This window comes from Oncorhynchus kisutch, linkage group LG22 (genome assembly GCF_002021735.2).
Source record: "Oncorhynchus kisutch isolate 150728-3 linkage group LG22, Okis_V2, whole genome shotgun sequence".
NCBI classification, from domain to species: Eukaryota; Metazoa; Chordata; class Actinopteri; order Salmoniformes; family Salmonidae; genus Oncorhynchus; species Oncorhynchus kisutch.
This window is the reverse complement of record NC_034195.2, coordinates 21,084,747-21,102,241: the sequence shown is the minus strand read 5'-3', so window position 1 is coordinate 21,102,241 and position 17,495 is coordinate 21,084,747. Positions and strand designations below refer to the sequence as shown.

Here is a 17,495-nt window from a genome sequence, read left to right as displayed (position 1 = left end):
CCTCCCTTCACCTTAGTTTCCCCACATTCCCTCCCTCGTCTCTCATCCCTCCTCCCCCCGCTTTCCTTTGTTCTAATACTGTTTTCACCCAGTGCTCAAACCTAACCAAACATTTCATTAAGGGTCATTTAAAAATATAACATTCACTTCCTTAAATGCTTTGAATGGACTACCAGAGGTTCAGTGCATCACGTCCACCTCACCATCCCGTTTTATAAACTGGGTAGTTTGGGGTCTGTGATGCTGATTGGCTAAAACAGAATGTGTATATCAGATAATATATCACGGGTATGACTTGTTTACTGTTCTTTCACTGGCATAGACCAACCAGGTGAAAGCAATGATCCTTTATTGATGTAACTTGTTAATTACACTTCAATCAGTGTAAATGAAGGGGGAGAGACAAGTTAAAGAAGGATTTTTAAGTCTTGAAACAATTGAGACATGGATTGTGTATGTGTGGCATTCAGAGGGTGAATGGGCAAGACAAAGAAAAGTGCCTTTGAACAGGGTACGGTAGTAGGTGCCAGGCGCACAGGTTTGTGTCAAGAACAGCAATGCTGCTGACTTTTTCACGCTCAACAGTTTCCCGTGTGTATCAAGAATGGTCCACCACCCAAAGGACATTCAGCCAACTTGACACAACTGTGGGAAGCATTGGAGTCAACATGGACCAGCATCCCGGTGGAAAGCCTTTGATACTCAATATTAGGAAGGTGTTCCTAATGTTTGGTATACTCAGTGTATGTTGGTAACCAGTTTATAAAAGCAATAAGGCACTCTGCTTCACGTTGTGCCTAAGAACAGCCCTTAGCCATGATATATTGGCCATACACCACACCCCCTTGGGCCTTATTGTTTAAGTCTACCCTTTGTTCTAAAACCCCACTCTCACTCAAACAAAACAGTCATGACAAGAAAGATGCGTACGTACGCACGCACACACTGGTGTTTCCAGGGAAAGTATTGAGTTGCGGTAACAGGATGTGGTCTGGTGTCCTACTCTGTTCTGGCACTGCAGCATTTCCTGTCAAATTTAAACTCGGTTTTACTGGAATCCACAATGTCTTATTCTAAGAACAATGGCTGTTGCGAAATGTGTTTCAGTGACTCACTGTTGGGGTATGAGCTACCGTGTTCTATCCTGCTGATCATTACCTTGTTGAACAAATGGCTGGATGTTTCCAGTAACAGACACACACACACATACACACAGTCTTCTGGTTCGTGTGCCGTCTGCCTGTGCACAGAGACAGTAACTGTGAGCCATGTTGGGTCTAGAAGCCAAACGATGTGTTGGCCCGGTGTAAGCCAGTAAAACCCTGCATCAGTGAGTTGTGTTAGAGATACTGTGTATATGCTGTGTGAGATGGTTGTGTCTCTGCCCTTAAAATAGGAGTCGTTGTCCCAAAAGGCGGGTAGGCAGGCGGTCTGCTTATCGGTCTGCTTATCACTGTATTCCGCGTGGGCAGATTTTGACAGCAGTGGACCCTCTTGCTTCGCCTCTTCTTCTCTGGTTGTGTTGGTCCAGACCAGACTGTGCTCAATGCTGCCCCCTGCTGTTTGTTTTACACAGCAGCAACCAGACAAGGCCTCTGACGCACTGACTGGATGCTCTTCCACCTGAATAGCAGAGTGCACAGCTGCGTTTCTTTTGCTCTGTTCTATTCCAGTGTATCTGTTCTATTGTTGTTTTACTGGAATAGTCTCCAGTTTTTTTACTGAATTTAGTTTTGTTCTTGTGGCAGTGACACAGTGTCTTTGTTTTTCATATTTGGTACGATGTGATGTGTCATTGCCACTCACCGTTGTCTTGCTTTCTTTTGTGTGTGTGTCACAGATGACGTGCTAGCAAGGGATGCCGGGGAATGTGTGATCTGTCTGGAGGAGCTGCAGCAAGGAGACACCATCGCCAGACTGCCTTGTCTCTGCATCTATCACAAAAGGTGAGGTACGACTCAGCTCTCAGGCTGCGTCTCAAATTTCCTCCTATCCCCTAGATAGTGCACTACTTTTGACTAGGACACATATGGCTCAGGTCAAAAGACATGCGCCATAGGGAATAGGGTGCCATTTGACGAACCCTCTGACTCAACTCCTGGTCTGGACTGTACAGTACATTCGGAATGTATTCAGTCAGACTCCTTGACTTTTTCCACATTTTGTTACGTTACAGCCTTATTCTAAAATTTTGTAAATTGATGAGGGGAATTTTTTTATTTTTTTACACACAATAGCCCATAATGACAAAGCAAAAACAGGTTTTTCAAAAAATATTGCTAATTGAAAAAAATATATACATCACATTTACATAAGTATTCCGAACCTTTACTCAGTACTTTGTTGAAGCACCTTTGGCAGCTATTACAGTATCGAGTCTTCTTGGGTATGACGCTTTAAGCTTGGCACCCCTGTATTTTGGGAGTTTCTTCCATTCTTCTCTGCAGATCCTCTCAAGCTCTGTCAGGTTGGATGGGGAGCGTCACTTCCACACACCTATTTTCAGATCTTTCCAGAGATGTTCGATCGGGTTCAAGTCCAGGCTCTGGCTGGGCCACTCAAGGACATTCAGACTTGTCCCGAAGCCACTCCTGCGTTGTCTTGGCTGTGTGCTTAGGGTCGTTGTCCTGTTCAAAGGTGAACCTTCGCCCTAGTCTGAGGGCCTGAGCGCTCTGGAGCATGTTTTCATCAAGGATCTCTCTGTACTTTGCTCTGTTCATCTTTCTCTCGATCCTGACTAGTCTCCCAGTCCCTGCCCCTGAAAAACATCCCCACAGCATGATGCTGCCACCACCATGCTTAACCGTAGGGATGGTGCCAGGGTTACTCGAGACGTGATGCTTGGCAGTCAGGCCAAAGTGTTCAATCTTGGTTTCATCAGACCAAAGAATCTTGTTTCTCATGGTCAGAGTCCTTTTGGTGCCTTTTGGCAAACACCAAGTGGGATGTCATGTGCCTTTCACTGAGGAGTGGCTTCCGTCTGGCCATTCTACCATAAAGGCCTGATTGGTGGAGTGTTGCATAGATGGTTGTCGTTCTGGAAGGTTCTCCCATCTCCACAGAGGAACTCTGAAGCTCTGTCAGAGTGACCATCGGGTTCTTGGTCACCTCCCTTCTCCACCGATTGCTCAGTTTGACCAGGGGCACAGCTCTAGGAAAAGTCTTGGTGGTTCCAAACTTCTTCCATTTAAGAATGATTGAGGCCACCGTGTTCTTGGGGACCTTCAATGCTGCAGAATTTTTTTGGTACCCTTCCCCAGATCTGTGCCTCAACACAATCCTGTCTCGGAGCTCAAGGGACAATTCCTTTGACCTCATGGCTTGGTTTTTGCTCTGACATGCACAGTCCAAATCATGTCCAATCAATTGAATTTACCGCAGGTGGAATCCAATCAAGTTGTAGAAACATCTCAATGAGGATCAATGGAAACAGGATGCATCTGAGCTTAATTTGTCATAGCAAAGGGTCCTGAATACTTATGTAAATCAGGTATCTGTTTTTATTTTATTTAAGACAATTACAAAACATTCTAAAAACCTTTTTTCACTTGGTAATGATGGGTTATTGTGTGTAGATTGAGGGAATAAAAACTATATATTTTCGAAAAAGGCTGCAACGTAACAAAATGTGGAAAAAGTCGAGGGCTCTGAATACGTTCCCAATGTACAGTAAAGCACGCAGGCTCACAACATTACCCAGCCTGAAATGACTCCACTAGATGAATTATACGCAGTGGGGCAATACATTTATAGGCCTCAGTGATATACTGTAACCGAGGCCAAAGAGATAAGTGCATTCATGTAATGGTTGTGTTTCCCCCTCTCTTCCTCTCCCAGCTGTATAGACTCCTGGTTTGAGATTAATCGGTCCTGCCCTGAGCATCCTTCAGACTGACTGACCTCTGTGCTGCTACTACTACTCCTTCAAGGTGAGAGCATCCCTTCTCTTCCACACAGGAGACTGGGGACAGGAGATTCTTACAAGAATACTATGGTACAAATAGGACACTCACTCAGTATAACTAGGTAGTAGTAATATGATGAGAACATACTCTTGAAATAGCTCACTCACTAACGTCTACACTGAGTGTACAAAACATTAAGAACACCTCTTTCCATGACTTAGGCTGACCAGGTGAATGCTATGATCCCTTATTGATGTCACTTGTTAAATCCACTTCAAACCAGTGTAGATGAAGGGGAGGAGATGGGTTAAAGAGGGTGAATGGGCAAGGCAAATTATTTAAGTGCCTTTGAACGGGGTAGTAGGTGCCAGGCGCACCGGTTTGAGTGTGTCAAGAACTGCAACGGTGCTGTGTTTTTCACGCTCAGCAGTTTCCCGTGTGTATCAAGAATGGTCCACCACCCAAAGGACATCCAGACAACTTGACACAACTGTGGGAAACATTGGAGTCAACATGGGCCACATCCCTGTGGAACGCTTTTGACACCTTGTAGAGTCCACGCCCCGACTAATTGAGCAACTCAATACTAGGAAGGTGTTGCTAATGTTTGGTATACTCAGTGTAAATGCACTGTATAATGCATACATACGCACACATGCATGTACAGTATAACCACCCTGAATAAAACTTTCTTAGTCGGTATGAAATTATAGCATTCTGTAAGTGTGAATTATACATTTAAAATAACACCCTTAACTGTCTTTGTGTATCCACTTTGATTATATGGCTATAACCTCTCAGGGCACTTTATGGTCCAACCATGGATAACTGGATACTGAAGTAACCAAAAAAACAAAACAATCAAAACAACCAATCAATTGATCTATCAAGAAAATTCCTAGCAAACTGAACCAAAAGAAGAAACATCAAGCCAATACTTTCACTTCCACATGTATTACAGAGTGCCCCTCCTCCCTGCCCCTTCAGACCTAGAGACTGCCAGTCGGGCCCAACCAGGCTGACCATCCCTCCAGACAAACTGCCTCATCAGGCCGCTTGTCCCCCCCCACCCCAGCCAGCCAGTTGCCCCACCACATGCCCTGGCCCCCTGCTCTGCCCTCCATTCTGCCTCCAGAGTCTAGCGCTCCCTGTCACTCATCTGGATCCAGTCCTCACATGGCCTTCACCGGAAGAGACAGGGGAGGAAGAATCGGGCTGGATGCACCCTGTGTGCCAGGGAAAGGTCGACTCCCAGGACGTTGTCTGATCATCAGACAGAAGCCCCCCCCAATCACTATAGTTACAGCACCCACCCACTCACTCATTAGCTGTAGTCACATGTGCTTCTCTTAGTCTTCGCTTTGAGGTGGAGTAGCGGTGTGTGAGATGCCGAATTGGCGGGGCAGGCAGGTTCTGTGTGTGGGTGGGTGGTGTCAGAGGTGTAGTTTATGCTTCTCTGTGTGTTTAGGCAGTGAAGATGCCAGTCAAACTACACTTGTTCTGTGTGTGGAGGGGGTACATTGTTTATGCTTGGTGGTGTGTGAATGTGTGCTTGTGTGTTGTAGGGGGCAGTTGGGGTTCGTTGGTTTACGTTCTTCTATGTGCTGGGGCGGTGAGGATGATGTCAGTCACCATACCTGGGGTGTGGTTGGGGTGATGATCTCTGTAGTGTGAGAGCCTGATTTGCTAAAGGGTCAAATAGAAGTCTGAGACAATACTGTGTGTTGGTCTGTGTTTGAAACGTTTACAATTTAGATGTCCATTTTCCCTGTGTGAATGTGTAATTTCTCCCTTTATTTCGCTAATGTTTACAGTTACAGAACATCAACATGACATATTCTATGTAGTTATTTTTGTCCACCAGGTTTTTGCTGTGATGGGGACACTGATCAGAATGAGTCATTTCTTTGTAGGGGCCTTGAGTGTGTTCATGTGAGAGTGTGTGTGTGTGATGCATCTCGGCCTAAGAGACTGTCTGTGCCCCATATGCTTTCTGCTGAAATAGGTAATGTCCTCTCTGGTTGTGTTGACTTATTGTAATGGAGGTGTTCAAGACTCATCAACCCAAACATTTTTGTGCTATTCCGGGGTTACAACTGAGCTATTCCGGGGTTACAACTGAGCTATTCCGGGGATACAATTGATTTATTCACATTTAAGATTTGTTTTTCCAAATCGGTCAGAACTCACAGTATTCTTCAGAATGCCTCTAATGTATAAAGAATAACAGAATGGTGGTTCTGTGAGGGGGAGAAAAAAAGACTGAACAAATGGGTGAATATATTTATTTTTTCCATTTGTGCTAGATTAAAATGTAGAGAATAGTATTTTTGCAGGGTTATCTGCTTCATACCCGTGAGGGCACTACAAAAACCATTTATTAAGCAAGCAGACAACCACCAAGCTTCTCAGACACAGGGGAGACAGACTACTAGTCAGTTATGATATAAACTACATAACTTAACGTCTCCTGCTAACTGTAGCCCTGCTCAACGCTCTAAAGGGCCATACCTTCATTTCTTTATTTCGTTTTAATGTCTTTTGATGACTTTTCTTTCCAAGGATGTGAATGGATGCCTGTTTTGGAGGTATCAACTAATTGTCTCATGATTTTGATGTGCAATCTGTGGGATGAGTAATGATAAATATAATAATAAAAGTCTAAATAAACATGTTTTTTCCATGTAATTTCCTTAACTAGATTCAGGCCTAAATGTTAAGTTTGACAAATCTACTCATGAAATGATTGTGTGGTAGTTACTTTGTTCACCCAATTTGAAGGCATCAGCTAATATTGACAAATCAGATTGTAAGAAGAAATCTTTAGACATAAGAGCAACTACACCATGGTAATATGAGGGATTTTTATTAAAAAATACTTCATTGTCAATGAGGAGCGGCCAATTACAGTATGAATACATCAACAGGGCACACAATTTAACAGAAACAAAACACAGAACGTTGCATTAGGTTTGTTGCAAATATATAATTTCAAGCCACCTTCAATTGTAATAACATCTAAATTAGCAGCAGTTCATTCTGAGGAACTAGACAGGCAAAAATAACACAATTTGCCCTTGGCACTCAGTCAGTTACTCTATAAAATACTAAACTCCTGACACCCTGTGGCAGACAAAGGTATTGTTTTAAACTTCATTCATTGATTCAGTGCTCTGATAAGGTCATAGCTACAGTACCTTCAGCTACAGAACCTTCCCAGGATTCATGAGGTTCTTGGGATCAAGGGTGGCTTTGAGGCCCTGCATGACCTCGATGGCCAGGGGTCCCATCTCCTCTCGGAGCAACGCTCGTTTCCCCAGGCCCACACCGTGCTCCCCCGTACATGTCCCGTCCAGGGCCAGTGCTCTCCTACAGCATGAGAGAAAGAGAGAACTATAAATACAGGGATAAGAGAGGAGTTCAATGGTCAGGAACAAGGGGCCGATTTAATGGCGATTAAAAGGAGAAAGGATGGGATAGAGAGACATACAGTACCTGGCCAGTCGCTCAGTGAACTCATGAACTCTAATGACCTCATCCTGGTCATTGGGGTCCATGACCATTATACAATGGAAGTTTCCATCTCCAACATGACCCGCGATCGGACCTCAGGAGAGAAAGAATCCTCAATACACTACTGGTCACACACAAACATGTACAGTAACATAAACAAACAGTGTATCGTCTGAGTGATGCCCCACCAGGGAGTCTGTGTTGATTGTTAGCTAGCCGTTACCTGTGAGTCCGTTTAGCATCAGGTCCTCCTTGGTTTCCACAATGATCTGAGGGAGACGAGAGAGAGGGACGCACACATCTGTGGAGTAGGCCTGCAGGACCAAAATGGAGTCGGCACATTTCTGTTACAACATTACAAACAATAATGCCGAAGTGATTACATTATTTATCAATAATTGTTAGTCAGAGCCTTACTGACCTTGCAGCCCGGTCTGAGTGCCAGGGCAGCGTACCAGGCATCGTGTCGTGCCTTCCACAGGCGCCCGCGGGTCTCTGCATCCCGTGCCCAGCTAAAGTCAGACCCACCGTTAGCCTGCGTGATCTCCTCTGGACCGTTTCCAATCAACAAATAAAGAAGAAATCTCACTCAAGTCAAATTTACAGCAAACTATCGCAAGTAACGTTAACTTAACGTACAATTACATCACACATTCAGTATAACACCGTACAGCAACAAAACACCTGTGACGGTAACCTGCTCCTCCAGACTCTTCTCAGTGCCGTGGAACTCCAGGAAGAGAGTGGGGGCCACGGGGTAGGACAGCGAGTTGAAGCTATTACAGGCGTCAATCATCACATCATCAAGGAACTCTGGAAAGGACAGACGTGGTTGGATTAGAACAAGGCTCCAGCTCCACTGAGAAGATTGTGGTAAAAAAACACTTGGTCAGTGTTTTAAATAGCATCAGGTCCTCCAATTAGTGTCTAAAGCCCTTGGTTACTCTGAGTAAGAATGCATAGCAGTCTCTTGCTCAGTGTCAGTTTAAGATGGACAGGCACTTTACAGTAAGAAAACAATGAACGCAGAGGTAAGTTCTGTGTTAAAAACTAGTAAATGGCCACCTTGTCTACTCACCGATGCGTGCGATGGGCACTCCAGTCTGGAGGACCTGCACAGTGCTGTCCACTGCTGCCTGGACAGAGGGGAAGGTGCACACAGCAGACACCATGGCTTCTGGCACCCCGTAGAGACGCAGGGTGGTCTTCGTGATCACTCCCAGAGTGCCCTCTGAACCCACAAACAGGTTGGTCAGGTTGTACCCCGCTGACGTCTTCCTAACGGAGACGAGAGAAGGTCATACATGTCCTCATTACTGGTGAAATTACAGAAAGAGAGAGAACACCAAATAGGTTGTTAATAGCTAAACACTAAAACCTGTTTTAACTGTCACTTTCTGTTTCAGGCCTGGCAGTGTAACCAATGACGTATATAACCATGAATATATCCATGTCTGGGAGTGTTACCGGGGCCGGCGCCCCCTGCCTGCTGTGTGGATGATGGATCCATCTGCCAGCACCACCTCTAGGTTGAGTACGTTCTCCCGCATGGTGCCGTAGCGCACCGCATTGGTGCCTGATGCACTGGTGGCAGCCATGCCACACAGAGACGCGTCTGCACCAGGGTCTGTGTGTGCCGACAGACAGTAGAACACCTCAGTGATTTCATACCCAACACTTCACAAATATTCTTCCCAACTTCGGGCACAAAATGTCAGCTAGAATGACAATCATGCAATACCATTGTACATGAAAGTAGTTGGTGTGATTACTTATATCAGGGGTTCCCAACATTTTCCACCCATGGACCCCTATTTCACGATAGAAAAATGTTCCCCTTCATTTCACAATGATTAACTAAACTCAGGCGTGTGTATAATGCCCGTTGGAGCAGTGACATCATTGCAGGCCACGTGACTCACCGACAGGAAACCACAGGCCGGTGTCTCTCAGGTAGGAGTTGAGGCCTTTGCGTGTCACACCTGGCTCCACGCTCACATCAAAGTCCTCCTGATGGAGGTCCAACACCCTGTCCATGTTCCTCAGACTAAAACACACCCCGCCCTTACACACACACACACACACACTTGGAATACTTCCTATAGACCCTCAATGAAACATTGTGAATACAAGGACCCATGTTATCAGAGGTCAGGGATGCACTGTACAGACGTCTGCCTGCGCTATTTGGTACTGACAACACATTGACCCCTTTTTCAAGACCTCTTACACAGCACCCTTCATTTAGACACCTTTAGGAGATGATGACACTGCATCCTGTCTTACTCTGTCACACACATTCCAACTAACATTGTGCGAGAGAAACAAAAAACGTCAACATGAATTATTATGGCTTTTACACAAAACAACTTTCTCTCTCACTCTAGTAATCTTTCTCTCTATGGTCATTTCAACAAGCCATGACACCCAGCATCTCAGGTTGTTATTGAGAAATAAAGCTGATTGATTGTACCCAAATTGGATTCACATAATATTCAACAAATTATAGTACCCAACATCCGATTTGGTCTAAACTTTTCCTACCATTGAGTGAGACACAAGGAACATCCATCCAGGCTAATCCCACCCATCAATCAGTACGCTCACACCCTGGTTCCTCTCTAGGTTTCCTCCTAGGTTCTGTCCTTTCTAGGGAGTTTTCCTAGCCACCGTGCTTCTACACCTGTATTGCTTGCTGTTCGGGGTTTTAGGCTGGGTTTCTGTACAGCACTTTGAGATATCAGCTGGTGTAAGAAGGGCTTTATAAATAAATGTGATTGATTGAGTTCTCTATGTTTGACAAGTAGTATGGAGCTGTGGCTTAGAGTATTGCTTATTCACCATTTGTAAAGGATATCCCTGTGAATCTGGTGATGGTTGTTTACCCCTGTTCAGAGAAATTAGCCATTGACGTCGCTTGCATTTTTTACCATAAATGTGTGAAAGTACCATGTTTTGTCCACTAGATACCGCTGTTCCTGCTACTGCCACCACACCCTTTTATCCATGTTGCTGGTCTCTTGTGTTTATTAAATGAATCACAACATTTTCTTTGGAAATTGGGTAGAAAACAAATAGCTTTTGCTGATGATGAAAATGTATTGTGTGGTCAAGCCAGTCCTCCATGAAAGGAATTCAGTTTGTCCTTCTCTTAGCAACCTAATGCTTCAACCCAGCTCTCCTTGAATAGTCCAACAAATGGCAGCTCTCAGAGAACTATCCGTACGGTGCAATTCTCATATGAAGACTTTTCTTTCAAGCCCGAAACTTTGATGGAGAAATGGGCTAGTGACTAAAATGTTTTGACAACCCTTAGATAATAATTCAAATATAATCCATTGCATGGCAGTCATATGTTTTTCAATCAAATTCTTAGAAAACATCTCTTATGTAGTGTGATTAGTGACATTTACCATTAAACCCAACCCAATACAATTACCATTGCAAAACACTATATATATATATATATATATATATATATATATATATATATATATATATATATATATATATATATATATATACACACACAGTGTGTATTTGGGACTTTTACCATTGAAGTGCTGTAACCTAATGGTTTGTTTGTTCACCAGGAATGGTCTAACTAATCCAGACCTTTTTGAAGGGAATAAACCACACACAGAGGGTCTGTTTCATGGACAGAAATGAAGCCTAAGAGAATGAAAAACAGAATTGCCTTCATGGTGGACTGGCTCGAATTGTGAGGATGACCATAAAATCTATTTTCATCATGAGCAAAAGCCATTGGTTTTCTACCCAAAGTTGTAAAAAGAATGTTGTGATCCATTTAATAAACACAAGAGACCAGCAACATGGATAAAAGGGTGTGGTGGCAGTAGCAGGAACAACTGCATCTATTGGACAAAATGTGGTACTTTCACACTTATTTATGGTAAATAATGCAAGTGACTTCAATGACTAATTTCTCTGAACAGAGGGAATAAACATCACCAGATTCACAGAGAATACATTACAAAGGATGCAGAAGAAGCAATTCTCCATACTACTTTTCAAACACTGATAAACAATACTGGTTGTTGGGGTTGGATTGGCTCCATGGGTGGCTTTTTATAATTGATTGGATTCCTTACGTCTTACTCATTGTTAGGAAGAATTAAGTTCCAAATTGGATGTTGGGTACTATATTTATTGAAGATTATCTGAATCCTATCAATTAAAATGGCTAATTTGTCTACAATCAATTATCTTAATCAAATTATATATAAATTCACAGAGAGATTAATCAAACTTTCCAGGCTGGTATTTATCTCTCACCTTAAGTGCACCCACTCCTCCCTCGAGGCCTGTGCCTGTGCCAAATGGGATGATGGGAAGGTGGTGGTGGTGGCAGATCTTGGCGAGGGCACTGACCTCCTCCACACTCCGCGGCCACACCACTACGTCTGGGGGGCGACATCTGGGAGAGAACAATCACTTAGACTTATTGGATACTCTTAGAACCACCAAGGCACACCCCGAATCTCTGTAGCTATCCATCAGCAGAAACACATCAGGGTTGGGTCAATTCGAATTGAAGGCAGTCAATTCAAGAATTTATGTGAATTTAATAATCAATAATCAATTTAATAATTTTTAATAGCTTCTACTTTTCAGTTTATTGAGAAGACGTTGAAAAGAAATGCCCTTTTGTTTTTAAATTTAAGTTCACTTCCTGAATTGACTGGCTTCAATTCAAATTGACCCCAACCCTGAAACACATACACAAATCGAGTGTGTGCGTATGTGTGCCTGCATGTTGGAGACAGGACACACCTGCTCTGTGCCAGACGGCTGAGCTCACCTGTGTACAGACTCGTCTCTGCCATGTTGCTCCCTGACTGCTGCACCCAGGGACACTCCATCTTCACCACACACCGAGCGGAATGCAGGGATCACCCGTTCCCACCCACCATTCTAACACAGGGACACACACAATAAGAACAGTTTAGCCATACCTGAACAAGGGGACTATACTAGAACCACATAGGCTTGTTGGACTTGTGACTGAATTAATCAACTGTATACTTCTGTAGACAAGAAAGGCAGGAAGGTGAATAAAAATTTAAAAAATGCACAGAAATAAATATTATTATAAGCCTTAAAAAGACATGTATACATGCTTGTAACAAGTAATAAAGCAATTACTGTTCACAAGTTCTGAAAATTACAACTACAAAAAAAAAACGACAAAAGATAAGAGTTGACAAGGAGAGACCCTTGTTTTCAGCACCTTCTTAAGAAAGTACCCACTAAGCATTTGACGTCATGCAACGTCTTTTTTTGGTCAATCATAGACATCTACGTTTCACAAGTTTGGACGGCACAGTACAGTAAAGAAGATTAGAGTATAGTACAGAACAATATAGTAGAGCACTGCTGGCTTGCCTCTGAAGCTAAGCAGGGTCGGTCCTGGTCTGTCCATGGATGCGAGACCAGACGCTGCTAGAAGTGGTGTTGGAGGGCCAGTAGGAGGCACTCTTTCCTCTTGTCAAAATCAAATTAATCCAATGATTAGGATCATTGCCCTTTGTAGGGTGCAGTCTTTCGGATGGGACGTTAAACAGGTGTACTGACTCTTGTTGTGTCTTTGGCTATGCCGGATTAAGTGATATGACATGCTATTCTATAAAATAATTTCTCTGTAATTAATATTAAATGATTGAGCTAATCATTTAAATGTAATTAACTAGAGAGTCGGGCACCACAAAATAATATTTATAGAACTGTTATCTTCCGAATAAACTCTTAAAGACCTAGTAATATTTTACATCAATAACAGTCAATATTAATCGTCATCTTAATTCAGTCTCATCTGAAAGTTGTAAATTCTTGGTTATCTGCACGAACCCTGGCTAACAAGTTGAATCAGCAATACAAAATTGGGTTTAATTATTGATTTACTAAATAACTAACTAATCACACAGAATTACACACACATATTTAAATCATAACTTGATTACAAATTATGTCATAAAGGAAAACGTCCCTTGCGGCCGGAACAGATATGACAGCTGGTTACACAAAAGAAAAGGGGCTGGGTTTGAGTGAAAGAGTGGAAAGACTGAGGAACAAAGGGTGAAGCTGTGCTATCGTAAATACAGTATCTTATGCATTCTAAATTACCTCCCATTTGGAAAAGGAAAATGCAATAAATATTTACTCTGAGCTGCGCTTCGGTAGGTTGGTGGTAGATGGAAGGCCGTGTTGCCCAACCGAGTCCTTTGAAGAATGCTGGTAAATTGAATACGTTGTAGTAACGTCATTATGTGGTAGACGGGATACTCTGTCTGTTCCTTCCTAACCCTTGTTTGCAGCAGCTGTTGCTAACTCAACGGCTAGGAGGTATCACTTCTGTAGTGAATAAGAGTTCATACCATTCGCAACCAAAGCTCACGCTGATGTTGGCTTCGTTCTGTAGTTATTATCTGAACCATTCTGACATCGGACCGTCGTTCTCACGTCCTCGGAACAGGAGGTTATATTGTCGTCAAGGGCTTATATAGGAAGGGAGAGGAGGGTGTGTTTGAAAAGTTTTATAGCCCATGTCCCTTCACAGGGGCCACTGATTGAGCAAAGCCCTATCTGATGAAAACCCAAATCTCACATTTTAGAAGCTAAAATCACATTTCATCCTGAATAATTTCATATTCAAACATTTAAATTGAACAACAATTCCATGTGAATCCGATAACTCTGAGGTGTAGACTTTACACTGTAGAGTTTGTCATCTTATCATTGATAATCAGATGACAACTGAACTGACATCATATTCATTAAGTACCACCGCATATGTTCAATTGGTCGGATTACCAGAATATAGTTCATTTCCCCCCACCTTCTGATGTTCCCAGAATCTCTATGTTAACCAAGGGTTTTGCAAATGTAACATCAGTAGGGTAGAGAGAGGAAAAAGGGGGGAAGAGGTATTTATGACTGTCATAAACCTAACCCCAGGCCAACGTCATGACACTCTATGGTTATTATAGATAGCATGGCACTTATTGTAAGGGTGTTAACTCTGGTGTCTTGGCTAAATTCCCAATCTGGCCCTCATGGCCACCTAATCAACCCTAGCTTCCAATTGGCTCATTAATCCCCCTACACTCTCCTGTAACTATTCCCCAGGTCATTGCTGTAAATGAGAATGTGACCTCAATGAACTAAAAAAAAAAAAAAAAGGTAAAGCAAAGTATACTTTTGTGCAGGGTTTCCCAAACTCGGTCCATCGTTATTAACAATGCACTTATAAACACTTATTTCTAACGCCTGCCTCAGTCCACTCTTAGAACAGTTAAGTGCGTTGTTAGATGCCTTTTTTCCCCTTCCGCGTCACTTCACACACAGAAGAGGTTTATCTGTCTTTGTGACTGCGGGTAACGTGACAACGAAGTTGACTACAAATACAATGTCTTTGAAATTGTTGCAAACAAGCAAAGGATGAAAAGATGCTTCAAATGAAAACTGAGATGACTGCATTAGATAAATAGCCAACCTTCTGTACAGTATAGGCTACATAGGCCTATATACGGTATTAAATGATATTGAAATAGATTTCATGTTCATTCAATTTAGTTTTATTTGGCTCCTGTAACATATTTCATGATGTGTAGCCTAACATGAGCTCAATGTTCCAAATCTGTGATTTAGTGCATTTTTATTGGAAAATAATTAGAATAAGCCACCTCAATATATGAGTGTTTATCTCTCTAGGAGCTGATTCGTCATCAGTATTGTCAAATAATTCAAATGTTAAGGTAAGATTTTAATGGAAAATGGTGATCCGAGAGAAGCTCCACATTTCTTTCGACTCCATCAGTACAGACACATGCTTCAACAAAACACTTACCGACCGTTCTATCTGTGTGGTGTTTTGGGAAACGCATGTTACATCTTCGTTAGTTGTAGGAAAGAGGCTTTGTTAAAACACCGCCATGGGGAAACCGGGGCCTGTACTGTACTCTGTGTTCTACTATACTAAGCTGTGCCGTACTGTATGATTCGTTCAGATTTAGATCTGGCTCGCACCGACCAAACGTGTACTTGTTTGGGGGCGCAACTAATTATACTAATACCCATCATGCTTTGCAATACTTTATTTATTTTTTACATTTAGGTCAGTCAGCAGACACTCTTATCCAGAGTGACTTAGTGCATTCAACTAATTTGTTTTTACATTTAGGTCTAGGTCAATCAGCAGACACTCTCATCCAGAGTGACTGAGTCAGTGCATTCAACGAAGATAGATAAACAACAACGTATCAGTCACAGCAAAAAATAAAAAATATGTAACCGTTACTCTATAATGCTATTGTAGTTGAAGTGGTCTGCAGTCTGCTCCTCTTTCCTATGAAGATATATCGCAAATATTATTGCGATATAATGCTTACTTAATTAAAAATGTATAGCAGTTGAATTTTGGCCATAGATTCAATGCCTGAAAAATAAGTATTTTCCACGTCCGTAAAATACCTATTTTTACCTTTCATTCAACACCTATAATGCACTGATTTCAATGTCCGGAGAAGAGGTCTTTAAACATCCGGGAAAAAACATATGTGACGTCTGTATAAGACGTCTTTTCATTTTCGTAAAATATGTATTTTTGACGTCCAGCACCTGAAATGCATGTGATGTCCACGTCTGAAAAATACATATTTTCAACGTAATTTAGCTAGGTCGAATTATGCCTTCTCCCTACAGTTCTCAGCCATTTGCTTCGCCCACAAATGCCACACGTGAACTACAATCCCGACGCTGTATTGTAACGTTTATAAATGTAAATAATCATCACTTGCTATATGGCTTTCGAAAAATATCGTATATTTCATCAGTGAGAAAGAATATTTCAAATAAAACATATAATGTAGCAGTTTGCGCAGATCCACTCAGCTATGGGTGCCTCCATCTGACTAAACTACACTTCAGCTTCATATGCCACGTTCAAAACAACTGGGAGCACGGAAGTCGGATGAAATCAAAACAACTGGGAACACGGAAAAAACTATATCCGACTGGGAAAAATCGATTTGAAGGGTTATCCAACTCGGAATTCCAACTCAGGAACCCGGGCCTCTCTATAGTTCCAACCTGACGATCACCGACTTCTTGATTTGCACTGAGTTCCCAGTTGTTGTGAACGCGGCATACACACAGGTGTTCAGAACATGCTAGATAGCCTCTTGTCTTCAGTAAACAAGTGCTGTAACATAGAGAAATTGCCACACTAACCTTAACAAGGTGTGTATCAATTTAACCTTTAGTTTAACAAAAAGACAAACAAAACATTTCTCGCTGATATGAAAGATAAGGTTCTTGTGTTTCCAAAACAGTAGCGCAAGAGATGCATGTTAATGTTCAGACCGAGCGTCGAGATCTTAACAAAACTCCCCCTACAGAAGACGCCTTCCTCCAATGACTCATGTGTAATGCAATGGAACGGAGTCATGATCAAGGGCTAAGGCTCTACTACTACCTAGCCTACAGAATAATTGCAGTCGTGCATTTCGGTTATCTGTCCACCAGAACAAGAACATATCATGCAGCTCATTAAGCTTTTAAACATTAACTACCGGTATGATCAAAATATCAGAACAAACTGACACATGACCAAGTTAACTGAATGCTCACTTTTAAAGTGTGTTCTTTCTTGATAGTGCGACACTGCACGAAATTAGACGTTGACAGGTGAGCGTACAAGCGTCGCGTTGGTCTCAAGGCGAAGGTCATATTCACAGATCAGAATGTCGGCCCGTGAAATATTTTTTTATAATAAACTACTGTATACCAAATGCACTTAGCTATCGCCTGCGATTTCATAATGGACAAAGTATTCTTCCGGATCAGAAGTTTACAGTAGTGACGTCGAGACTTCTTCTTCGTTTGGTTTTCCGGTAGACCAGATGCTGTGTTGTATTGCTGCCATTCGCAGGTCAGAGTACGGATTGCACATTTTGTGACCAAAAAAAAGGGAAAAGGGGAATGGGAAAAACTTGAATTGCACCACCATCTAACCCTGCACCTATACACTATCCCACCACCCCATCCCACAACTTTGGC

At 42.5% G+C, this 17,495-nt stretch overlaps 2 protein-coding genes across 5 annotated transcripts in view; one reads left to right on the top strand and one right to left on the bottom strand.

The window, feature by feature from the left end:
- The window catches only part of znrf1 (zinc and ring finger 1), a 32,165-nt gene extending 25,590 nt beyond the window's left edge, over positions 1–6,575 (top strand). For 2 of the 4 annotated variants that reach the window (XM_020456821.2, XM_020456819.2), the window contains exons 4-6: positions 1,841–1,946; positions 3,838–3,929; positions 4,707–6,575. In XM_020456821.2, the coding sequence (XP_020312410.1) occupies positions 1,841–1,946; positions 3,838–3,895 (164 nt within the window). In that variant the 3' untranslated portion in view covers positions 3,896–3,929; positions 4,707–6,575. The remainder of the gene's footprint in view (positions 1–1,840; positions 1,947–3,837; positions 3,930–4,706) is intronic. The other 2 variants (XM_020456823.2, XM_020456820.2) reach the window with 2 other exon arrangements.
- Positions 6,576–6,755: 180 nt separating this feature from the next.
- Positions 6,756–17,296, bottom strand: ldhd (lactate dehydrogenase D). The gene is made up of 11 exons (XM_020456524.2): positions 17,067–17,296; positions 12,241–12,353; positions 11,715–11,856; positions 9,341–9,482; positions 8,886–9,045; positions 8,497–8,696; positions 8,103–8,231; positions 7,840–7,967; positions 7,642–7,732; positions 7,401–7,512; positions 6,756–7,274 (listed from the first exon to the last, which is right to left on the bottom strand). The coding sequence occupies exons 1-11, from the start codon at positions 17,163–17,165 to the stop codon at positions 7,109–7,111; spliced, it is 1,482 nt and encodes a 493-aa protein (XP_020312113.1). The 5' UTR covers positions 17,166–17,296; the 3' UTR covers positions 6,756–7,108.
- Positions 17,297–17,495: the final 199 nt, after the last annotated feature.

Excerpts from the sequence above, each read along its gene's own strand:
- ldhd (XM_020456524.2), bottom strand. The coding sequence starts at position 17,165 with ATGACCTTCGCCTTGAGACCAACGCGACGCTTGTACGCTCACCTGTCA. Across the intron at positions 9,046-9,340 it reads CGGCCTGTGGTTTCCTGTCG|ACCCTGGTGCAGACGCGTCT; the intron begins GTGAGTCACGTG and ends CGGCACACACAG. Across the intron at positions 7,733-7,839 it reads CACTCAGACCGGGCTGCAAG|GCCTACTCCACAGATGTGTG; the intron begins GTCAGTAAGGCT and ends TTGGTCCTGCAG.